At 36.4% G+C, this 26,403-nt stretch overlaps 1 protein-coding gene across 7 annotated transcripts in view; it reads right to left on the bottom strand.

The window, feature by feature from the left end:
* The window catches only part of LOC114046958 (centriolin-like), a 94,212-nt gene that overhangs the window by 31,608 nt on the left and 36,201 nt on the right, over positions 1–26,403 (bottom strand). For 6 of the 7 annotated variants that reach the window (XM_027867613.1, XM_027867612.1, XM_027867607.1 and 3 more), the window contains exons 15-26: positions 25,944–26,078; positions 22,747–22,892; positions 21,818–22,025; positions 20,826–21,005; positions 19,829–20,008; positions 17,623–17,739; positions 16,652–16,796; positions 15,450–15,598; positions 14,074–14,254; positions 11,783–12,096; positions 5,974–6,173; positions 3,115–3,307 (exon numbers count right to left, since the gene is read on the bottom strand). In XM_027867613.1, the coding sequence (XP_027723414.1) occupies positions 3,115–3,307; positions 5,974–6,173; positions 11,783–12,096; positions 14,074–14,254; positions 15,450–15,598; positions 16,652–16,796; positions 17,623–17,739; positions 19,829–20,008; positions 20,826–21,005; positions 21,818–22,025; positions 22,747–22,892; positions 25,944–26,078 (2,148 nt within the window). The remainder of the gene's footprint in view (positions 1–3,114; positions 3,308–5,973; positions 6,174–11,782; positions 12,097–14,073; positions 14,255–15,449; positions 15,599–16,651; positions 16,797–17,622; positions 17,740–19,828; positions 20,009–20,825; positions 21,006–21,817; positions 22,026–22,746; positions 22,893–25,943; positions 26,079–26,403) is intronic. The other variant, XM_027867608.1, reaches the window with a different exon arrangement.

Below are 26,403 nucleotides of genomic sequence, written 5' to 3'. Positions count from 1 at the left end.
TTTGTGACCCCATTTGGGGTTGTCTTGGCAAAGATACTGGACTAGTTTGTCATTTCCTTCTCCAGCTCATTTTACAGATGAGGAAGCTGAGGCAAATAGGTTTAAGTGACTTGCCCAGGGTCATACAGCTACTAAGTATCTAAGGCCAGATTTTTAACTCAGGAAGACGAGTCTTCCTGATTCTAGGCCTGGCATTCTATCCACTTTGCCACCTAGCTGCCCTTTGACTCTCTTCTAATAACTGGCAAAGGGTAGAGTCTTGTTCATCTTTGTATTTCTTTCAGTTCCTAGCACAAGCATATAGTAGGCACTTTATGATTTATGTTTCTAAAACAGTTTTTATGGCTAGAAAATGCTTTCTTTACATTATCTTATTTGAACCTTACAACAATCAATCTTGAGAGGAGAGGGTACTAGTGTCCCTACTCCCATTTTACAGAGGAAAAAAATGGAGGCTCAGGAATGTGAATGATTTGCCCACGATTAGTAAGTAGGAAAGTTGAGACTTAGTTAGACTCAATAGAATCAGAGCCGAACAGGACTTTAGGTTACCTCATTCAACCTCCTCATTTGACAGAGGCCTCGAGGAGTTAAATGACTTGATCAAGATCACAGAGGTAGTAACTAGTGGCAGAACTGGGATTTAAACCCAGGCTCTCCGATTCCAGGTCCAGCATGCTTTCCACATCACCACACTGCCTCCCTCCAAAATTTGTTGCTTTAAGGAAAATTTAAATACTTCTCAGTGAAAGACAGAAGGACCCGGGCTCAAATGCCACACTTAACAGAACTGGTGTCACCATGGGCAAATCACTGAAGCTCCAGGAGTCTCAGTTTCTTCATCTGTTAAATGAAAGGGATGGACTAGATGACCTCTAAGGTTTGTTCTAGTTTTAGATCCATAATTTTATGAAATTATTTAAAGGACATTTATTTTAAAAGACATTTAATAAAAATACTTCTTATAGTAGTAAAAGTTTATCTCACTTGATCCTTGCAATGATTCTGGGAGGTAGAGATCATGGCTATTATTCTCCGTGATGTATAGGATGAGGAAATTGAGGTCTAGAGATGTTAAGTGATTTGCTCAAAGCCACAACTAATTAATGTCAAATAGGATTCTTTTGACTTTAAATCCAGTGGTTTTCTACTAAACCACAGTTGTCTATTCCTATGCATAAATAGATGAAAAAGTGGTTTCATCATTGGGTTCTTGTCTGGTATAGAGGGCCAACATATGAAAGATGTTTACAGCCAATGAAGTGAGAATCTTTAACAATGTTAACTATAATTACCTTCCTTTGTAACTTTTAAACTTTAGGTTATTAGCAGCAGTATCACAAATGAGCTCAACAGTCCTGTAAGCACATACAAGAAAAGCTAAGCTTTTCACTGAATAGGGCTCAAGTAAAACTGGCTTTTGCCAATTGAAGTCAACCTCTTATGTTTTTCATACACAGTACCCCACCTCCCACCTCTATGCATTTGAACTGGCTTTCCCTGTGCCTAGAATGTTTTTTCTCATCACCTTTAACTCTTAGCTTCCTTGACTTCCTTCAAAACTCATCTCAAGTCCCTTTCATCTAAGATTACCTTCTATTTATACTATATATATCTTGTATGCACATAGTTAATTTCATATCATCTCCCTCTTAAGTTCCTTGGGAGTAGAGATTATGTTTCTGCCTTTCTTTGTATCTATCCCTAACATTTAGCACAGTGCTAAGCACAGACTAAGTGCTTTATATTTAAGAAATGCTGATTGATACATTGACTCTGAATTAGATTAAAACTCAGAAGGAGTTACAACTGGAAAGGCCCTTAAAGATCCCCTAGTCCAAACCCTCATTTTACACTGAGCCCCAGAGAAGGGAAGTGTCTTGCTTAGTGAGTAGTCAATAGAGCATTTGAACTCAAACCCTTTGACTCTATATGTGGAGTTCTTTCAATTATACCCTGCTGCTCATTGGCTATGTGGGGAGGTAAACAGGAAGCTGATTTAGCAAAAGCAACGATCATATTTTAATTCTTTCACAGGAGAGGCAGAATAAAGTATAAGCAAAGTGGGCAGGAACCTATGCACAACAAGAAGAGGGAGCAGCAAGGGACTTTTTTTAATGTGACTTCTTAAAATAGTTTTTAAAATCCATGATTTCATTATCATGGGTACTTTTCCCACTAATAAACATCACAACATCTTAATACTTTATTTGATGATTTCCTAAGTTACTGTGGCCAAAAGTTCATTAGCCAGTGGCCAACCCTCTTGTAATGAGTCTTTTTAAATCCTCAGGCTAGCCCTTTGTGTGATAGGCACATTGTACCATTTCTGGTCCTTAGAGCCTTTCCAGCTTGGGCAAGATTTGTTAGAACTTATACTATGCTAGTATACCCTTAATGAGATACTGAGGAAGACTTAAGTAGAAGTTTGTTTTTTAATAAAAGCACATATTTTTTAATGCCAGAAAATCCGGATGACAAAAAAGGATTTATTTTGGGATAAGTCAGGTCAGGTATGTTTTACTGATGGCTCAAAGCTTCTGATGGATACATAGGTATTCACATCAGGCTTTCCATTTTCAGACCCTGATAGGAGTGTACAAATTCTTTGTCCCAATTTTTCCTTGTAGGCCTTTGCTAATTTCAACAGCAGAAACATGGTGATAACTTCACCAAGAGTGTGACCTAGGACAAGTCCCTTTCCTTCTTTAAATCTCAGTTTCTTCGTCTGTGAAAATGAAGGGTTTGGACTAGACAGTCTCAAAGCTCCCTTTTAGCTCATAGTCCATAATTCTACTATGGAGAGTCAGACTTCTAAGCGATTTTTAAAATCTTTAGAAAGTTAAGTTTTTTTACAACATCTGACAAATTGCTTACAATATATGCCTTACATAAAAATGATAATGATAATAATGATAGTGAACATAAACATTCAGGAGGTGAAGGACCAAAATGCCTTCAGTTCCATTACTAGTCATATGTAGCCTAGCTAAAGGATAGTAAAAGAAATAATGCAAACAAATCAACCTTTGGGATCCTCAAAATCCCTAGAGTCAATGGCTACGAGCTTTCTGGCTTAAGCTATCCTGCACAAGAAGTAAGGCAAAGACATACTTTCTCTTTTGTGTTGGAAAGTTCAGTTTCAGCCTCAGCTAGGAGTCGATCTGCTTCTCTGAGCTCTGCCCGACGTTTCAAAAGAGTTGATTCAATGCACCCAATTTCATCTACAATTTGGTTGTGGTGTTTGGAAGATGCACGTATTCCTACTTCAGTAACAAGACTGTCACTACGTCCTTCAATGAAATCCCTCAAAAGAAAAAAATAAATGAAGACAAATAATTGGAAGGATAGTCACTGTTCATGGTTGAGCTTCGTTAATATGCTATAAAAGACAATAAAAGTTAAATTAAGGTACAGACAGTATTATAACAATCATTACTTTAAAAGGCAGACAAAATAAAGCAAAATTTATTAGGAAGGTCTAGCATCTCAAGGAAAATTTTTAAGAAGTAGGAATGAAGGGGGAATTAATACTTCTAGACATTAATTAAAGTATAAATCAGTAACCATCAAAAGTAAATAGTACTGGCAAAAAAAATTAGACATTAGAACAGATGAGAAAAGCAGGAATTAGAAACAACTAAACCTAATAGCTCAGTGTTCAATAAACCTATGCACAAAAATTACTTAGGGAAGGACTCCCTATTCAATAAGAACTGCTGGGGAAATGGAAACAGTTTGGTAAAACCAAACCAGTATCTTACACTATATGCCACAATAAGTTAGGACATGTGACCTAAATGGAGAAAGTGATATCGGGGAAAAAAAATGAGGTAAAGAGAAAGAAACTCTCTTTTACAACTGTAGGCAGGGGAAGAATTCTTAATCAAAAAGAAAATAGAGATGATCACACAAGATAAAACAGATAATTTGGATTACATGAATTTGAAAAGCTTTTGTACAAACAGAATGAATGCACTTGAGATAGAATTATCAAATAAAAAAATGCCTAAAATATTTCTGATAAAGGTCTAATATCCCAGACATAATGGGAATAACACAAAGACCAAGATCCATTCTTTAAAGACAGTCAAAGGATATGAACAGCTCTCAAAAGAAGAATTTAAAAAACTGCTCCAATTCATGAATAAAAAACATTGCGAATTAAAAAACCCTGAGGTTCTGTCTCTATCTCATAAATTGACAAAGATGATAAAAAAATTTAAATAGTAAATGTTGAAGAGAATGTGGGAAGACAGACATACTAATACACTCTTGGTCAAGCTGTGAATTGGTACAAACATTCTGGAAAACCATATGGAATTATATGAGAGAGGTCATTAACTGCTCATTATCTTTTGATCCAGAGAGATTCCACTGGTAAGCATATATCCTAAGGTCACAGACCGAAAGATCTCATAAAATCTTCATGGCAATATTTTTTGTGTTCTTTTAGCAAAGAACTGGAAACAAAATGGGTATCCATCAACTAGGGAAGGACTCAATGAACTGTGACACATGAATATAGTGGAGCATTACTGCACTGTAAGAAAGGATGAATATGAAGAATTCAGAGAACAGGAATACAAACTGATACAGAGTGGAAGTAAATGGAATTAGGAAAATGCTACATATAATCACAAGGACAATTTAAAAGGAAACAATGTTGAATGATTATAATTTCAGTTTTGGTCTTCAAATCAATAAGCCTCCAATTTCACTGGAGAGGTGGGGAACTATGACTATGGTAAGCTGCCTACTGTCACATGCAGTCAATGTATCAGTTGGTTTTGCTCAACTTCTAATTTTTTGTTATAAGGGAAGGCTTTGTCAAAGTTCTGGGGATGGAAGGGATACATCCAGGAATGACTGATATTAAAACAAAAGTTATTAATAAAACTTCTTATGAACTTATTATGAATGTTGGACACAGAGGCAAACTGAGTTACATCTGAATTAGTTCTTATCTTGGAAACCAGGGGTGTTTTGTAGACAAAAAATGGATCTCTCATAGAACTGATGGGACATGGGAATTGGGGAAAAAACAACAACAACAACAACGTTGCATTTTGAACCACAGCCAAGTTCAAATTCCTGCTCTACTATTTACTAGATATTCACTGAAACTTAAGCACACACATCTCTTCTCTTCTCTGGGCCTCAGTTTCATCATGCATAAAATTGGGGAATTAGACTAGATGATCTTAAAGGTCCCTCCCACAGCAATAAATCATTGTTTCCTATGACCTCATGACTTCTAGATAACTACCAAATGAGATTTCTATTTGAATAGGAGATTATTGGCAACAGAATACACACAGTTTTAACAAGTTAAACGTATAATGATCTGAATTTAAAATGACATTACAAAAATGCATTTCCCATTAATTAGCTAAAACAATTTCTACTCATCATAGTACTAATAACTGAAAGGTATGTAGCACTTTATATAAACTCCTGCTAAACTCAACAAATATCCTTTATGATGCTATATTGTGGTATGGAGGCTACCCAATGGAGTAGAAATTCTGGCAGGAGATTCTACCAGGCATAAAAAGCAGAAAAAGCTTTGAGAATGAGTCCAGCAATGATTATCTGAAGACTAATGTGGCTAATTGGGAAGAGCATTAATTCCAGAAGGTTGGTTACCAGGCAATGAATTTTTTTAGTCACAGCAATTCATGAAAAGTCATCTGTTGAGGTACAGGGGGACTGTGATTTAAGTCAGTAAAGGAAGTACCCACAATGATGAAATCATGGACCCTTGAAGCATGCATCTGATACACATTATCTCCTTTGAACCTCATAACCATTCTGGGAAGCAAGTAGAGCAGGGAATCTAAGCCTCAAAAAAGGGAAGGATGCGCTTACTATTACAGTTTCTATGTGGCAGAGCCAGGACTTGGACCCAGGTCATCTGGGAAGATCAGTGCTCTCCCAACTCATGCTGCCTCTCTAAATACATGCTCTTACTTTCGTTTGCAGTGCTTCTGGAGGTTCCTATGTATTTCTGCCATTTCTTCTTCTAAGTCTTTCCTCTCATGCAAAAGTTCTTCAATATTCTGATGAAGCTCTTCCATTTCTCTCTTAGCCTGCTGCCTTGCTGCCTTGTCTTCCCGTCTCTTAATTTTGACATGGTGTACAATATCTTCCAGCCGAGAAATCTCATTCTCCTAAACGAAGAAAAATGCAACAATTAAACAAATGAAAAAAAAAAAAAAAAGCGTTTTTCCTCCTTTTCATGCCCATAATCCAGTGTTTTGTTTTGAACATGTCTACACAGCAGAAAACCTATGTTCAGCCTCTAATCAGTGTTCTTTGTCAACACGAGCCTGTTTTTTCTTCCTTTCAAGAGATCTCATTTTAGTGATACTGCTTACCTACATTTGGGGGCGACCAATTTGTTGTCCTGAGGATAATGCAAGCAAACCAGTTAATTCAATGAAATTGATAAAAAAAGAAATCACTCAAACCATCTGGTTGTTTCTTCTGGTATAGATGAGAGATGGTAGATTATCTGAATTTTTTACTTTTTAATCAAAATGTCAATGTCAAAAAAGGCAGTGTGATGTAATGGTTAGAGGGCCAGCCTTAGAATGAGGAACACCTGGGTGCTAAGTACTGCCTGGACTCTTCCTGGTTATGTGACCCTGGACAAGTCATTTAACCTCTCAGTGCTTCAGGCTCCTCTCTATGATTGTAAATTGCAGCGCAGTTTATAGAGGGAGTGATGAAATAAATCATAGGCTGAGATCAAGAAAGGAAAAAAATCACCGTCAAAAGGCATTAGAGATATATATGGCACAAGGAGAATTATAGGATTCTATATGGAATTGTGTTAGAAACATATGGGATGGGGCAGCTAGGTGGCACAGTGGACAGAGCACTGGCCTTAGAGTTAGGAGGACCTAAGTCTCACACCAGACACTTGACACTTTCTCGCTGTGTGACCCTGGGCAAGTCACTTAATCCCAATTGCCTTGCCAAAAAAAAATAAATAAATAAAGGAAAAGAAACATATGGGGCACACCCGTACAAAATATTTAAAGTTCTTTACAATAAAAAAAAAAGTGGAAACAAATGTGTTATGTCTAATAATTGGGAAACAGTTTAATAAACCATGGCATATGAATACAATAGAATTATTGCTCCACCACAAAAATGACAAATTTGAGGAATACAAAGAAAAACAAGAAGTTATACAAAGTGATGCAGAGCACAATAAGAAAAGTCAGGACATACAAACAGTATTTAAAAACAACAAAATTCAGGGAAGTATGTAGAAGAAAATGATCAAAAAGGGATATGGATACAAAGTTTTTTGTTAATGATTACTAAATTTAGATTTGTAGTCATTCTCATGCTTATCAAAAGGAAAAAAGATATAGGACATTGAAAAATTACAGAATAATATTAATGAGGACATAGTTTTGTACTTTCTCACCGTTACCACTCTTTTAAAATATATAAACAAATACTAAGATATTATCACATTTGTAACTTCCTTTACCTTGGAATGGTAGCCACAGGGGAAGGGGATTCTCTGTCTGTTGCAATGTCGTGGGGGATTCCCTCTTTGTTGTGCCCTAATGGGGGACTCCTGTCTCACTTTGGCCTGGTAGGTGAATTTTCCCTTTCTCCTCATAGCTCCTTAGCCAAAGACCTCCTTCCCAAAGTATCTCAGGCAAGGATCTCAGACTCACTCTCTATCACAAGGTTAAAAAATGACACCATATTCCTTTGTTGCTACGTGTCGGCAGGGATTATACTGTGATGATGGGGGTGGGGTCTTTTTCAGATGGTGGCACAGCAATGAAGCAGAAAGGGAAGATGTTTCCGGCATCCCAAGTTCTAAGGTAGAACTTGGAACCCATGTTTTCATAGAAACAATGATATAAGTGGTGGCTAGAATTACCAAAGTGAAATTATGGGTCAAATTGACAAGGATGGGCTAGTCTGAGCACCTGACTACTGCATATAACTGTTTCCAGGGAAACACTTTCTGAGTTTCAAACAAATGACTTCTAAGCAAGCTTTCAGAACACAGTCCATTCAAAAGTTGGGTAACATGTAGCAGAAACAGCATTGGGTTTGGAATTCGAGTATCTGCGTTCTGAATCCCAGCTTTACTAGATCATACCTTGGGTAAATCATTTAACCTCCTTGGACTTTAGTAAAAGGGGAGAATTAGATAAAATGGTCTCTAAATTCCCTTTCTGCTCTAAATCCTCTGATTCCTATAAGGCCTAAATTTAATTATAGGAAACCAGAAAAATTTTGAGCATATGTCTTTTATCTCTTTGGCCTTAGTAAGGATAGGGCAAGAAATCCTGAAACTTTATACTATGGCTGAACCCTTTACTTTGAATAAAATGTCAATATAAATAACCCTTGAAAGTATCCACTATTTAGAAGGGACCTTAGAAATTATTTAGTTCAAGCCCCTCTTTTTATTACAGAGGGGGAAAACTGAGGTGCAGAGAGAAATGACTTGCCTACGGTCAAACAAATTATGTATTAAAGTGGCAGAGCTAGGATTCCAATTCATGTCTTTTGATTATTAGTGCAATATTTGTCTTCTACTGTACTGTGATTCTTTTCAAATTAATTTTTAAAAATGCCTACAACCAATAGCACCAGATAACAAGGCTGCTGAAGTAACTGTGCTGCTTAAAAAGAGATAGCTTCAGATCAATTTTATTGTGACTCTTCTAATATTACAATTTGTTTTAAGGATGTAATTTTTTTTCCTGTCACTAAGTATTGAGGACAATGTTGTATTTAAGAGTCCTCACTCTAAGATGTTTCATGACAGTTTTCATTTTTTCCTTTTACCTTCTTCATCATAATTTCTGATAAAAAAATTCGAGTTTTGTTTCAATATTTTAGTAAAATTCAATTATTTCGTCAGCACCTATTATGTAAAATATATTGTAATTTTGGCCTAACCATGGATCTGCCTTTTAAAAACGTGTCATACAATCATTCTACACATTAAGATCACTCGAAGTAAATACAAATTGGAGAAAATTATCATTAAATATCACATTTCTTCTGTATTTAGGAATGAAGAAGAGAAACTAAATCATTGGTCTTCATTATTAATATTTTTGCTTTTTTGTTTCTTCAAGTTGCCCAGTTTTACTCAATTGACCATAATGGGCACTGGTTTGAAAATATTTATTATATATTTTGGATTTAACTCACCTAGACATATATGACCCAAATAAAAAAAATTATGATATGAATAAAAGATTTAAGTAACTAAAGGAAAATTCAATGTTCATGTATAGATTGATTCAATATAGTAAAAATAAAATTAGTCCCTAAATTAATTTACAGACTTAATGCAATACCAATAAAAATTCTAATGGTTTTCTTTATGAAACTGGGTAAAATCATAATGAAATTTAGAGAAAAAAGGAAAGAAACTAGAATGTCAAAAGTTAATTTATTAAAAAATAAAAAGGAAGAGCAGACAAACGAAAACCTCATTTTCTAGACCTCTCTTGTACTGGAGGGAAAAAAAAATTCACACAAAAATTAATGTTTGATAAACCTGTAGCCAACAAAAAACTGGAGAAGGCATTAACTATTTAATAAACAGGAAAACTGGCTAACAATAGGGCAAAAATAGATTTATTTGATATTTCATATGATATACTACAGTAAATTCCAAATGGATCATAGAATTAAGCATAAGAAAATAAACTATAATAAGAATGAAAAGGAAAGGAAATAATATTTTTCTCTCAATTGTACAGAAGAGATACATTTTTAAAATAGTAAACGTAAGAAATTATAGGGTTTTTTGAGTATTGGGGGAGACATGGGCATGTTTGTAGGCAGTAAGGAAGCATTAGAAGGGGAAAGATTGAAAAATGAGAGAGTGGGGATGATAGAGGGGGCAATCTGCTAGAAAGATAGGATGGAATGGGATCACTTGTGCATGGAGAGGGGTTTGCCTTGGCAAGGAGAAAGGCCAACTCTATATGTGAGATAGGTGTGGAGGAGAAAGTAGAGGAAAACATATATCTTTGTGATGTGAGATGAGGAAGAGGGGAGAAGAGGAAGCTGTTGGTGAATGGTGAAACTTGAGAGTTTAGTAAGGCAAGTTTTTCAGCTGATAGGGTTGGGGGTGAGAGATGCATGAGAGATTTGTTGAGGTATGAAAAGGTAGGAGGTGAAGGAGAGGAAAAGATCAAGGATGACTTCATCAAGGGTCTGGGTGACTAGGGTGATGTCCCCTTACTTATACGTGTCAGTTCAGAAGGTTTTATGTCAGAAAAAGGTAGAAGAATGAGTTGGAAGCCAGCAGATAACAGGAACGAGGATCTAAACAGAATGCTACAAATGGGTGGAGTGAACTTTAAAGGAAGAAAGATGTGGCAGAGGAAGAGTCTAAAAGTGGCAATGGGGAGCAAAGAATATGCTGATTTTTCTTTTGGGTCTGCTATGTTGGAGGCACAAAAAAAGAACAAAATTTCCTGAAAAGGGTGACCAAAGATGACATGTTTTCCATGGAGAATGTGAGAAAAAAGTTTATATGTGACCAAGTGGTGCAGCAGAAGAAGATGAGAGAGAACAGTGACTGGGGAAGAGTTAGGTTTAACTGAATAAGGGCAAAAATGAGAGAGCAGGTAGAAGGAAAGGAAGTTTTCACCTTAATAGGTGGCAATTCTGGAGGGCAGGAGATTTCCACAAGAGATGACGAGATGACTTATAAGGGAGGAAATACAGATATTTCAAATAATCATTTGGAAAAATATTCTCCTTCACCTATCAGAATAATGCAAATTAAAACAATTTTGAGGTGCCACTCAACATCCATCAAATTGGCAAAAGTAACTAAAAGTAGACAAAATTCAATGGTTGTGGAGAAATAGGCACACTTATACATTGCTGACGGAGTTGCATATTGGCAGAATCTTTTTGGAGGTCAATCTCTTAGCATAGCAAGAATTTTAAATACCAATCTAAACCAATGATCTCATTATTGGAAATACATTCTAAAAATGTCATCAGTTTAAAAAAAATAAAGATTTCTGCTAAATATATGTAACTATTATTTAAAATTGCAAAGAACTGAAAACAAATATCCATCCAACAGTAGGGGAAGAACTGAATAAACTACTGTATATCCATAATAGAATCCTACAGTACCATCAAAACTATAAATATAAGGAATATAAAGAAATGAAAAGACTTAATGAAGTAATGCTTAGTAAAGAAAGCAAAATCAGAAGGTTACACACTACTATGATTACTTTTTTTAAAATATGTACAGAAATACAGAGAAGAATGAACAAAGAGAAGGAAGAAGGATAAGGGAGAGTGATAAGTTGTTATGGACATATATGTAGGAATTTTAAAATGTTATTAATGTATGTAATTGTCTGGTTCTTTTGTTTAAAATTAAGTGCATATTAAATTTAATAAAATATTTATATAAAATCTAAAATACAAATGGAAACTGATTACCTTACATTTTCTCTACCAGAATTGACTGACAACCAATTGTGCATCATGTATTATTGAGTGCATGAATAATTATTTCTAGATCAATCTTTGCTTGTTTTCTACATCAGTTGAACATGTATACTTTACTAAAGCAACATGTGTTGCAAAGGTGATGGATTTGTTGTGTGTGCCAGGCCTCAATAATGTTTTTTTTTCCCTTTTTCTTCCTGGGAGCCCTTGGTTTGCTTTGTAGAATTCCAAGGTTTTAAAGAACACAGTTTAAGAAAAGCTGGTGGGTACTGTATCGATCCTTTTGACTTACCAAATTATGATGTTCAGGTACATTGCAGTGAAGGACTCCCATGGGAATCAGAGGGATAGAAAAGTGAGGAGGAGGAGGGCCATAAACGATTTGCGTTCCAGCAGGAGGGGGGCCATAAATAACTGTTCCAGGTTCAAATGGCCTGCCATTGGTTGGTACAGGAGGAGGAGGAGCATACAGCACAATTCCCTGAGGGACAGGTGTGCCATCTGGAAATACAGTATAAATAACAGACCCAGGAGGAGGTACAAATGAAGGGTCCACTTCACCATCCAGTTCACTTTCTTCCTTGCTATCTCCTCTATTTCCTTCACCTTTACAGAAAGAAATAGAATGAGATAACCAACATCATTGCATTTGTGTTCTCTAGTTTAAAAAATTAAGTCATAGAATCGTGAAGATGGAAGGGCCTTTAAAAGTCAATTTAATACAATCCTAATTTGAGGTATAAATCCCTTTTCCAACATCTCTGATGGGCGGTGACATAGCCTCTAACTGAAGGCCTAAAGGAAACTCACCACGGTACACCACTAGGTACTGCAGTTAATCATCATTGGTGCATTGTTTGGGAATTCTTTCTCATACTGCACTAAAATTTGACTCCTTGTAACTTCCATCCATTGGTAGTAGTTCTAATGTTCTCTAGGGCCATATCTAATAAATCTAATCCCTTTCTCTCATGATTGCCCACCCTTCCAATAACTGAAGACCACAATAATGTCCCCTCTAAGTTTTCTATTCTTCAGAGTAAACAATCAGAGTTCCTTGAACACTCATGAGATGATTTCTGCATCTGTAAGAATACTGATTACACGTCTTTGAATAAGCTTCCACTTGTCAATGATGCTTCTAAGGTGCTGAACATAAAAGTGAACGCAGTGCTTCATACATGGACTGAACAAGTAGGAAAGTAGGACTATCATATTCCCTTTTCTGGAGGCTACATATCTATTAAGGCAATTAAGTATACCTCTTCAGCACCAAGATTAATATGATTACAATAAGAACAGGCATTTATAGAGTGTTTTCAGGTTAATGTAGTACGCATTTTACATACATTAACTCAGCCGATCTTCAAAACAATTCTGTAGGCAATAAAGTCAATGTGGTATAGTCAGTGCACAGAGTGGTGGGTGTGGAGTTGGGAAGATCTGAGGGCTGAAACCCTGTCTCAGATACTTATTAGCTAAGTGACCATGGGTCACTTACCCCCTTTCAACCTTACTTTTCTTCTCTGTAAAAAATAATAGTGCTTGCCTCATAGGGCTGTTGTAAGGATTCAATGAGAGAATATTTATAAAGCCCTTTGCTAATTTTAAAGCACTATTTAAATATTAGCTACTACTATTCTCTTCATTTAAACATGAGGAAGCTGAGCCTTGACAGAAGTTTAATGACTTCCCAGGGTAACAGCGACTGAATTGGGATTTGAACCCAGGTCTTCCTGACTACAAATTCAGCACTCACACTGAACACAGAAGCAAACATCCTATTAAACAGATATTCAGAGATGGAAAAGATCACATGAAATGGAATGGCAACTAATCAGGGGAACGTTCTTTTTTCCTGGCATCCTTCCATTATAACATATGAGTCACCATATACCTTCCTTCATACATCTGCACATGAAGCACTCACAGTTTTAACACAGTAAGAAATTAGCAATAATATTCAAGTTTCTACAGCACTTCTATACTTACTAAGTACCTCCTCTTACAAGAACCCTGTGAGGGAGGTAATGTGAACATTATTATCCCCACTTCACAAATAAGGAAACTGAAAGTCAAAATGGATGAATAACTTGCCAAGTCATATAGTTAGGAAATATTAGTGCCAGGCCTTGAATCCATTATCCCAGAATCTCAGAATTTGAAGGTTCCCCAGAAGTCATCTTGTTCAACCCACACTGCAAGTGGAAGTTCCTCTAAAATATCCCTGATGTGGTCATGCAGCCTCAAACTGATTCCTAGTCCAGGGTCTTTACAATACATTCCACTATCTTTCAGACACCTTTTGTGGTTCTGAAATAAACTATCCTAATGACACACTTTTTAGTTTCCTCAACGGTAAAATGGGGATAATAACATCACCTACCTCACAGGGCTGTTGTGGAGATCAAATGAGATAATATTTGTAAAGCACTTTAGCACAGTGCCTGGCACAGAGGAGGTACTTTCCTTCTTTTTTTTTTTAATTTACCCTAGCTGTTACTTTGCTTACACATTTTTGTTAAAGGGATGTAAATTCTTTTTCTCAATGGTTAGAAATTGAATTTATGTGATTCAACTGACCTTTGTTTGAATAAATTTTATGCAGTCCATTTCTGACTGGAGAATAAATCCAACATCCTGATGCAACAACTTTTCTTTCAATTTGCTTGCCATGGCCACATTCCTTTAGAAGTGGGGTGAAGGATGAGTATTTTAAGCCAATACCAGAGTCTTTTGTACTCTGAGACCTGGGACTAGAAACCTAAAACAGTTAATAGCATAACATTATGTAAACCAGACACTCATTTCTTTTCACTAATTTCTAGAAACTTGTCTAGAAAGTGCTGCTCTTGAATCATAAAAATACAATTCCAATGGTCACCAAAGGGAAAGAATTAGAAACTAATATACAGTACTGGTATTTGACTAATAGGAATTAAGTATAAAGTACAGTACCTTCAGGAATACTGTGGTTAATCTTAGTACTTCCTAACTTGAATGACCTAAATTATAGAATATTACAGCTTGAAGAGACCTTAAAAATTGAGTGTCAGAGATGTGAGAGGGATCTTAGAATATGGAACACAACAGTGTTTCAACTTGAAGAGATTTCAGAGATCACATAATTCCATTCAATACAAAAAGTATTTGGGAATCCCAAGGCACTGGGGAAAAAAAGGCAAAATGAAAAACAGTTCTTGCCCTCAAGGAGCTTATACACTAAACTGAAGAGGTCCAATCTCCTATTTTATGGAAGGAGGAAATAAGGCTCATTTAAGAGAAGTTTTACCCAAAATCACACAGCTAGTCTGCAGCTAATATTATATCATTACTGATAAACATAGACTGAGATTGACCGCAATATATCAAAAAATTCAGTGGTTAAGTTTTAGTTGGAATATCCTGTGAAAATGAATTAGGTAATAATATTTCAAAAAAAATCCCCCCCCCCCCAAGCATTACATATTTCTTGAATCTGCATGGTACAGTAGGAAAAAAAAAACCCAAACCCCAAAATAAATACAAACTAGACATGAAATCAAAATACTTGGGTCCAAGTCCCTTTAGCTTTGTGATTATGGATAAGTCACTTTATTTCTTTGGGTCCCAGTGAAACACAGTTATGAAATCTACATCAATGAAAGGGGAGGAACACAACAACTATACTACTTTAAAGGGTTGTGAGAAAAGCCCTTTGTTAAAATGTTAATAAACTTTATTTTCAGTCTTAATAAAAATAAACTTCTTTGGGAAGTTTCCATTTATTTTTCATTGACTTTAAAATATTAAGACCCTATATTTATATTTTTGCATAGAAACTTCTGGTCTTCTATCTGAGGGTTATCCTCTGATTTACCACTATATTTAGGAAGAGGACATACACTCTGTCATATTTCCCCATATAACAGTCATGATTCACCCCCTCATTGTGCCCCACTGCCCAAGAGATTTCATACTTTTGATGATGATGATGATGGCATAAAGTACCAATATCCTCGTCTCCTGAAAGGATCTGCTATGCTGCTAATGTAATCATTTTGATGAGAAAGGGTACGTCGGAGCTCTGTGATTTCATCCAACAGACTTTCTATTTCTCCTTTGCTGTCTGTAAAGGAATTGTGACACTCTCAGAAGTGGGGGTAAAACCATGATGCTCATTTCTTTAAGATATCTGCAAAGTACTAATCTATGAGATGCAATGAAACTTAGCAATATTTTAAAGCTGATTTTAGATTGGGCTTTTTTATAACTGGTGACATTTAGATCTTATAGAAGTCAGTTTTGGGGTACAAATACTTATATCAGTACTTTATGTCAGGACCAATGTGTTATTATTTTATTGAACTTTCTCAGTATTAAATTACTATTCAATATCTTCATAGCTGGGTGCAGCTAGTTGGCACAGTACAGTGTCAGGCCTGGAGTCAGGAAAACCTGAGTTCAAATACAGCCTCAGACACTTACTAGCTGTGTGACCCTGGTTAAGTCTCTTAACCCTCTTTGCCTCAGTTTCTTCATTTGTAAAATGAGCTGAAGAAGGAAATGGCAAGCCACTCCAGTATATTTGCCAAGAAAACTCCAAAAGGGGTCATGAAGAGTCAGACACAACCGAAAATAAGTAAACAACAATAAAACAATTTTTATAGCTATACTTTAAGGATCTGTGATGTAATCAGCCTAAGTATCCCCTTTCCGCCAAGAGATCACAATGTCTCCATGTCTTAGTTGAGTGTGTGTTGCTATAGCTGAATATATTAATCTTTTCTTTGGTGGCTAGCCCCTGGTGATAAGCCTCTTTGTTTTTCACCAGGGCAGCACTTAGATGATAGACACATAATCCATCACCAGGTCCATATTAGAAACCTTTCCAGCTTGATAGGACCTGTCAGGGCTTATATCCTGATAGTAAAGCCTTTAAGAAACTCAGGGTCACCTTCATGTTAGTAGGAGGCATCAGAAAAGGACTTTGGCAAAAGCTCTACACCTAAGGACAATATTAACCAAATTTATGTTTAATAACCATTGAAAGAATTTTCAGAAGAAGGTAAAAATAGTCAAACAATTTAATTTTAGAAAAAGAAGATCTAAATGAAAAGGAGTAACAGAAATAAATCACTTGTATGTAAATGAGGGGAGGAATCAAACTAAAATATTTTACCAGCGCCGGTCTGATCAAGTAAACTCCACAGCCTTTCAATTTCTGCTCTTTGTCTTTTCATTATATCATTCAATTTATCAATTTCTAGCATTTGGGAATTTGATCCAAAGGCACCTGTATCTGCTTTCTCCATTTCAATTTGAAACTGTTGAGACAAAAATAAACAAAGTTCCAATTAAATTTCTCTCCAAAGCAATTACTTTTACCAACTGATCCTTATTGCAGAAATCTTCACTTTCTAGCAGGATCCAGTAGAGAGGATGCCGGACCAGTCTATGACTCCTAGGTTCCTCACTACCTGGTTGCATTTCCTGAGCCTAGCTTATCTTGACCCCAAAGTAAGAGGCCTTTGTTAACCATAAAACTCTACAGGAATGTGAGCTGTCTTTTTAGAGTAGACTGCTGTTTGTGCCCACATATCATACAGCTTTATATAAAGTTGCACAACAAAATCCCTTGAGTTGTCTATCATAATAACTTAGTTTCATGATTTCAGAGGGCATGTTAATTAAAAACTCTGCCAAGAAGAGGTTGCAGGATGCATACACTTTCCCATTTTGATATCTTTGTTCATATTTTTTTCCTAACCTGGAAAGCTTTTTCTCACCCCCATCTTTATTCAATGAACTTTCTTATCCATTCTTCAAGGCCCAGCTCAAAAGCTACTCCCTCCAGGAAGCTTTCCCTGAGTCCTCCTTCCTACCCCACCCCAATAGTAGGATCATTCCTTCCTTAAAACAGCAAATAAAACTTTGCCCCTCTCTTATAATATTATTATATTCTATTTGACACATATTGACGTTTATGTCCTATATCCTCTTCTCGATGGAGTCGTTGAGGGCAGGAATCATGTTTAGTTAATCTCCCTCTAGCCCCAGTGCCTGGATAGTGCCTTGTGTGTTGTAGACACTTAATAAACACTGCACAGAGCAGGGGCTGAATAAATGAACGAACTAGTGAGAGGCACTTACTTGCTTTTCTTTCTGCCTCAGAAGGTTCTGCAGCAGCTCAATCTCTGCCTCGGCTCGGGTGAGGTCCTGGGCTGCCTGGGCTGCCTGCCGGCTGAAGTGCTCAGCTTCCTGGAGCCTCTAAAGTGATATGGAAGGTTCAGAAACAGTAAGCACAAACTCTTCTTTCCCTTTTTAATTCCTACTGGTCTTCATACGCTCACCCTCCCATGAGCCTGCTTTTGAATGGTTTCCAATACCAGAAGGCTTCTCCACATCTTCAGATCTCACTCGTCTTGGACGCCCTCACTCAGGTCTTGCCTCTTTCATGAAGTCTCCGTGGGGTAGTTTTGTGCTTCTGAGCTCTCTCTCCCCTTGGTGAGCTGCTAATAGTGTGTATGGTCTATAATAGATCATCTAGCACATAATAAAGGAGCCCTTCAAAGAATGATAAGAGCTAGAAGGGGCCTTGGAAACAATCTCATCCCATTCATGTACATGTTCCACCATGCGCCGCTGGCATATAGCAGCCTTCCTGTAAGGTCTCGCTCAGGTGCCACTACCTGGCTCCTCCAGCAGAAAGTGACCTCTACTTTGTCACTTCACATTTGAATCATTTGTCTACACCACACTGGCCTACCTCTCCCTTTAGAAGCAGGGGTGTCACTTTTCATCTTTGTATGCTCTGCATCTAGGACTTTGCCTTACACAGCTTAATATTTTTTTTGACTTGAAACATTAGTCTTTGCTCTCCAATGATGGTAGTTTGTAAACTCTGCAAGAGTTTATCTCACATTTCTCCTCTCCATATAGTCGAGGCTCCACTAAAACTGTACTACTCAACATTCCCTAGATATGTCCTACCCTGCTCTTCCCTTCTTGCTTTTGTTCATGTAATTCCCTCCTCCTCCATCTCTACTTGTTGAAATCCTACCCATTCTTCAAAAATAATAATAAAAAAAAACATCAATAATAACAATCATTAGCATTAATATAGTACTTTTTTACAAAGTACTTTACTTAAAACAATCCAGCGAGGTGGGTAGCGAAACCATTACATGTGTTTTACAGATGAGAAAATTGAGGCTCACAGAGGTTAAGTGATTTGCCTATGGTCACCCAGACAGTAAGTGAAAGAGTCAGAATTCCCTGTCTTCCAAGTCTACCATCCTTTCCACTCGAATGTCTTTTCCTCCAGGAATCCTTCTTTGATAGCCTACTAACCAAAAATGAGATTTCCTTTCTCAGAACTTACACAGTACTTTGTACCCCTCTTATACACTAATACACAAATGACTATAATCACAACTGCTGGGGACAGGTAGCTCAGGAAAAGTCTTGAGTACAATGTGGCCCCTGAGTGGGGGGGGGGGGGTCTGGAAAATAAGATCTCTGAGAAAGCTGGAATGTTGTGCATGGAAAAGCTAGTATATCAGTTTGGCTGGAACAGGAAGTACATGAAGGAGAAGAATATGAAATAAAATCAGAGAAACATATTAGGTAGGATTGTGGAGAGCTTTAAATATCAGGCTGAGAATTCTGTATTTTATCTTAGAGGCAATAGGGAACCACTAAAACTTTCTGAGTAGAAAAATGAAATGGTCACTGTTTCAGAAATACTAATTTGATAGCTGTATATGAAGAGTGGATTAGAGAGGGGAGAAGTCAGAAGGAGCGAGACCAATGAGAAGGCTACTGTAACAGAGGAGGAGAGAGAGGCAGATGACAACCTGAACTAAGAAGTAGCTGTGTGACCGTAGAGCATGGGACGGAGAGAAGAGATGTTGTGGAGATAGAATAAACAACAAATGCTTAATTGTTTGCTGAACTGGACTGAGCGTAGGGATTGTGTCTTATTGAGCACCTAACCTAAACACAGCAGGTGTTTAATGTTCACTGAGTTGAACAGAAGTGAGAGTGAGGACTGTATTTTATACTTCAGTGTCCTCTACCAGTGTCTATCATAAGGTGGCAGACATATGTGGTAGGCGTTCATACTATTTTTATACGAAAAGTATTGAATTGTTGCCTTTACCTATTAGGCTATGCTTTTTTGCTGTCTCCAGAATGTTGGAAAGCAAAAAAGAGCCCCTACTTACATCTAGGAATCTGCTGACATAGTTTAAGAAAATTCTAGAGAAATAGGTAAGGGAGAGAAGTTCCTACATGCCAAATGATGTCAGCATCTTTAGAAATGACCTCAGTGATACTTATCTACACACAGAATCACCTCGGCATGATCTTGGTTAATCCTGAGGATGGTCCCATGGAGAGACTTCAGCTGGTCCTTAGCAATGCAGAGGTCCGCAGTTGCTTGCTTATCAGAAGCAGCCACAGCCTTCTTTAGCTCTTTCAGCTCTCTATCCAAACCAAGGAACTGCTTCTGGGACCTGGCCTCTTCAAGCTTTTTCTAGGGAAAAAACAAAAACAAAACAAAACAAAACAAAACATAAAAACATAAAACCGAAAGCGATGAACTACTACACAGAAAAAGATTTAAGAGAAGGAAAGAAAAACATCCTATCACAAAAAAAGGTTGTGCAAGATACAGGAAAAGACCACCAAATCTAAAGTCAGAGGGGTTGGGCTGGGATTCTCATATGTTCTGCTACATACTACCTGTATGTGACATGACATTCAGATCTCTGGACTCCAATTTCTTCAACTCTACAATGAAGGGCTAAGGTGACCTCTAAAGTCTTATGATCCTAAATGGTTAAACTGTTTTTTTTTTTCCTACACTGAAAATTATGCTACACCTATAAACGAGAGATCTGGAATGAAAGTGGTGATCATCATCAGTTTTAACATCAATATTTTAGGGATCATGACTTTTATCAACGACAATTGTTAACATTTCTATAAGAACTTTGATGTTTTCCAACAATTTTTCTTATAACAATCCTCTAATGGAAATAGTATGAGTAATAACATCTCTGTCTTTCAGATGAATTAAACAGGGGAACATAAAAGTTGGGTGACTTGCACAAACAGATGCTCAGATCGTGCTTTGTTAAAATGTATGGCACAACCAGAAATGGAAGCTATCGGTATTATGTTCACTCCTAAGGGTAACACAAAAGTAGTAGAAACAAAAGATTCTGAATTTAGGTCCAAATCTTCCCCCTCCAACCCTCATTTAATCGTACTGCCTTGCCTCTCAATTATAAGAACTGGAAGTCTGAAAATATTTTTAAAGATTGGTACTCTGCTTCCTTCTCCCCCACCTTATGCTCTAAATCTTCTAGCTGTGTAAGAATCCTTTCCTTCTCTTCATCAGCTTCCTGAAGTTGAAGATCTGTGAAGCCTTGAATTTCTTCCATACTCTTTAGATTTTCTTGCAAATAATGAATTTCATTCTCCAGTTGTTGAATTTTGGCCTCGAGCTGCCTTTTATCAGACTGAATCTGCAAAAGAAGCAAGTTTCAACTACAGTCTTCAAGAAAGTTATTAAAGAATATCGTCAACAAACTTTCAGGGAAGTTACATTTGCACTATCAAATGGTAATACTGAAATATTATGCAAAAGAACTGTGCAAGACAAATGATGGTTTAATTTTGAAAGCTTTCCAGGCTACATTTCTTTGTGTCATCAATATACCATCATGAAAAGAGTTATATCCTTGTACCATTATACTTGAGACTTGATACATAAATACAAGAGCAATAAGAACACACTTCCCTGAATCCCAAAGCAAAGAGAATACAACATGAAAAAAGGAAATTTTTTTCTTTCTTTTTTTTTTTTGAATTGGAATGGATCATGGAACATAGTAAAGCACAGAACATTAGAACTAGAAGGAAACTACAGCTCAAAGAAACCTTACAAGGGATACTGTCTGAACATAAAACATCAGCACCAAAAGATACCTCAGCACATAGAACGTTAGAACGTAGGACAGACTATTAGAGTCACAAAGGGCCTTAGACATCATGTAATTTAACTCTTTCATTTTGCAAGGGAGGAAACTCAGGCCCAGACAGGTGAAGATAGATGGCTACTAAGGAGCAGAATGAGGAATAGAACTCAGGTTACTGAATATCCATTTTTCAAAAGCCATATTCCACAGAGGATTACAATCACACCCAGCTAGTTTTATTCTTTGTAACCAAGCATTGCTTCCATCAGAAGGGAAACACAGTAAGCTGGTGAGAGAAAAGCAATCCTCTGCCCCTGCAGCCGGATCACTGTCATTTAGTTCTTGAGCTTCTTTCTTACTCTTGTGTCTGCCGCTTCTTCACAGGCCTTCCTGTACTCCTCTTGTTCCTCTACCAGTTTCTCCTTTTGAAATGCCATTTCTTCCCGCAGTTTTCTCTCTCTATCTAGTACTGCCTCTTTTTCCTGCCGGGCATGTGCAAAGATTTCATCGAACCACTTCTGTAAATCTGCAAGACTTTTCCCTAGAACATCTGAAGGACTGAAGCATCTGGTAGAGAAAAAAGACATGTACAATGTAAACAGAAAATGTCAGTTTTCTGGACACTGCTATACACCAATGCAAAATTATGAAGTTTGGTACAACAGGATAAGGCATTTGTTTTAACAATCAATATTTACTAAGCTTGAATTATTTGTAAGACATGACGTTAGGTTCTCTTCACTGTAGCACAGTAGAAAGAACAGAGCGCTTTGTCATTAATTCACCGGGTAACCTTGGGCAAGTCATTTGTCATTAGTTTTCAGCTTTCTCATTTACAAAGTGGAGGAGCAAGATTAGATTATCTCTAAGGTCCTTTCTAGTACTAATATTCTATGATTTGAGTGGATTTAATAATCGTTATAACTAGTTAATAATAATCGTAATTGAGAATTACAAGGTCTACAAAATACTTTTTTTCACATGAGTATCTCAAACTTAACGTATTCAACACTGCCTTCCCTCCTAAAACCATCCCTCTTTCTAATCTCCTTGTTTCTGTTAAGGAAATATCATCCTCTAGAAATATGAGTTATTTTATGTACCAAGGACATGAGACTTCTAAAATAAATGCACACAAGCGACAGAATTGAATTTTCTTGTCCAGGCCTTATCAAAAGTTCTATTAAAAACATCATCCTTACACCCCTAATCTAATATCTCTATATTTCCAGCTTTAATAATTGGCCATCGTACTGTATTTCGGACATCTTACTGAGATACAATTTACCTAATTTCCCCAACTCCTGTTTCTAACTTTCGCTTCAATTCCTCCACACGAGCTGCTACTTCTTCCGGATGAAGCAAGCCATCAATCATATGATCAAGTTCATTTTGAAAATCTTTAAGCTGTTGTTTTAAGAGACTATTGTCATCCTGGAAAAATAAAGGAAAAGGTTTCACATTTTTGAAAACGACAGTTTGTTTTCCTTATCACATAACAAATTTCCCTTTGACCTATTTTTAATTTGAAAACAATCTCTTCCATAGTACCTAGGTCCATGCACCAATTGAAAGCTAAAACCTGACTATTATAGCTTCTAAAAGAATTTACACCACTATCCATCTCTGTATGATGAAGTTGCTTTGGATTTGCACATTCAAACTCTAGTTATCTAGGCAAGATAGATTTATAATTTCCTGAAACAAAATGTTCCTTTCATCTTTCAAATAAAAATAGACTGCTAAAATACTCATTACTTTGATGCAAAGTATTTCTAAGGTATAGTAAAAAAATATAATATAAAAAAAAGCTGGGAAAGCTACTAAGATTCTCTTCCATGTTTCATCATACATTTTCAAAATATGCTGCTGGGGAAGTTGAAGCTCTGGTGGGTCCTACCTATAAAGCTTTAAACAGTGCAGGAATGGACTCCGTCATCACTTAAAGATTGGCCTAGCAAGGTACAGTTAGGCTCATCATCAGAAGCCAGATGATTTATTTTGGGCATGGAAACTTATGAAGATTTCAGGGGTTCTTGACCTTTTTTGTATCATTGCTCCCTCCAGCAGTCTGGTGAAGCCTATTCTTCTCAGAATAATAAGAGTAAGGTCTCCTTCTCAGAATAATATTTTTAAATGCATAAAATACGGATGACACCAAGGGAAATTTTTAACTATATCCTGAAATACAATTGTCATAATATTTTTAAAAATGGGTTTATATTTATTTTTATTTAGCTTATTAATATTAATATATATTTAAAAATAGCTCAAGTAAAGAGCCCCTAGTCTAAGGTAGGAAGGAGTTTTGATCTGCTTTAATAGAATGAATACTCACATCAATGAAATGAGAGATCCTCAAAGTATGTAAGTAAGAAAGCCAATAATATCAGGCTTTTTTATTTGCCCTGGCTCCATCTCCAAGAACTGAATAAGAGTAAATGTGGAACCCAATAGCACTCTCTAACCAAAAAACCCACTTCGTTTATAAACTACTGAACAGCATACAAAGTATCTTATAAGAGCTCTGTAAGGTAAATAATGCAGGTTTTATTATTCTTGTTTAGATGAGGCTGAGAGAGAAAAAGTGACTTACCTCTAAGATCGAACAATTACTAACAAGTGGTGGAGCTGAGACTAGAACCCAGGTCTGGCACTAAGTTCAATTCTTTTTGCAAAACCTCTAAACTTTATAAAGCAGAATTTACCCACAAGATGTGTACATCTTGGGTACCATCCAAGAGTTTTCAGTTACCAAAGAAGCAAAAAGTCGTCATTTAAGTCTACTTAATCTATCCAGTGGTCCCATAGCATAGATCCAGAAGACAGGCTCATAGCAAGACTGGTGGATTTGAAAGGAGGCTGGCTTAAAGTTACACTAGTGGGACTTACATACCTTCATCACACATTAAAAATCAAAAGCAAATAGAATGGTTGTTATATTTGCTCCAAAGGTTAAACTAAAAATAGCTAAAATTAAACTCTACATTTAACTCTATATTATTTCATTTATTTACAGAATCACAGAACCTCATTCATTCAATCAATAAACATTTAAATAGGGTACCAGGACTATAGAGGAGATGAAAAGTTCAGATAAGATATACTCTATCTCATGAAGTTTACAGCCTAGGATTGGGATAAGACATCAATACAGATAACTATAATATTAATAATATTAAATGATAACTATAATTTAGAAGTGTAGAACTCAATATTGTGTGAGGTCTGAGGGGGAAGATCACCCACTGAATGTAGCTTACATTTACAGAGTTATGAGGAAAGAGCTTTGTCAACTATGAAGCTCTACAGAAATTCAAAATACTATTAACATTGATTTGCATTTATTATTATTAGAGTACTAAAACCACCAATTTGCTTTATTATTGCCTTCTACTGATAAAAGTTCAACAGAGAATATACCTGAGTTACTACAGAAAAGATCTTTATCTCTTTATATCACTATACCAACCACAATATACAGTATGTTCACAAAAGTATCTCAAAATGACTGTCATTTGAGGAAATGAAGACAGAATATTTTCCATGGGAGTCTTCTACTTCTCTAAAGGTACTTATTTAAGTTTCCCAGGAATCTGTAAAATATATATTTGATTTAACTATCTCAGATCAGGTCCTTTCAAACTAATATATAAGACAGTCTTTGCGATCTATGATCACCTCTTGCTTGGACAATTGCAAAGTCCTCCTCATTGGTCTCCCTGCCTCAAGTCTCTCCCTTTTCCAATCCATCCTTCAGACAGCTGTCAAAGTGTAGCACCCTAGGGTCAAAAAGAAACTCTTCTGTTTGGTCTTTAAAGTCCTTCATGATCTGGCTCCAACCTGTCTTTGTAGCCTTATTATGCATTATTCCCCTTCACACACTCTACAGTTTAGCCAAACTTTCTTGCTGACTCTTGTACACATTTTCTCTCTCATCACTGTACCTTTGTATAAGCTGTTCCCATGCCTAGAATGCACTCCCTTCTCACCTCTGCCTCTCAGAATCCCTCATTCTTTCAAAACTCAGTTTAAGGCTTACCTTATACAGGAAGCCTTTCTTGAGCACCCCAGTTACCAGCCTTCTCTTCCCCTACCCTATATGAGAGCAAAGGCTATTCCTTTCTTTGCCTTCGTATTATATAGTTATTACTTAATAGATATTTGTTGACTGATTGATTCCCAATAATAATAATACCTTAAATTTATTATTTAATGTTATTGTTATAAAGCAACTTGTATGTATTAGCTCATTTGACCTATATCCCTGTGAGGTCCCTAATACAAATAACATTAATCTCATTTTACAGATGAGAAAACTGAGGTCTAAGAACGTTAAGAGAGTTGCCCAAAATTATATGGCTAATACAATTTAAGTGGCAAAGAAATGACTAGAACCTAGGTCTCTTGATTACAAATAGAGAGTCTTTTCTGCTACATTTACCCTCACCTTCACTCATTTCTTAGTGTGATTAAAGATATTACCTCCAATTGTTTGACTTTTGAGTATAGTTCATTGTTTTCCTGTTCCTTCTTTTCTGAGAATTGGGCCTTGCTGAGAGCATCTTCCAGGGCTTGTCTTTCCTTTTCAAGTTCGGTTTGTAGGGTTAAGTGTTCTAACTGTCCCCAGAGAAAAATCACATTAAAATGGATATAGAGATGGTTCTTGCAAACTAATGTAAAATACAACAAGATAAGCAAAAGCACTAAAATAAATTCACTGTTATTGTAATAATTCAGAATGATATTTTTTCCCACTGGTAGAGGAAGGAAGAATAAATTGATTTTTGTTCATTGAAAAAGATAAAATTAATTTAAAAGCATTTATGTAGCATTTCTTAAAGCTCTTCTGGAAACTTCCCATTGGCAAGGCAAAAAATTCTCAAAGAACCTTAAAATAATAATAATAGCTTGCATCTATATAGGACTTCACATGTACAAGTTC

This window comes from Vombatus ursinus, unplaced genomic scaffold (assembly GCF_900497805.2).
Source record: "Vombatus ursinus unplaced genomic scaffold, bare-nosed wombat genome assembly UNPS02014786.1, whole genome shotgun sequence".
NCBI lineage: Eukaryota > Metazoa > Chordata > Mammalia > Diprotodontia > Vombatidae > Vombatus > Vombatus ursinus.
Note: the sequence above shows the minus strand (reverse complement) of the source record. Positions and strands in the feature narration are given on the sequence as shown.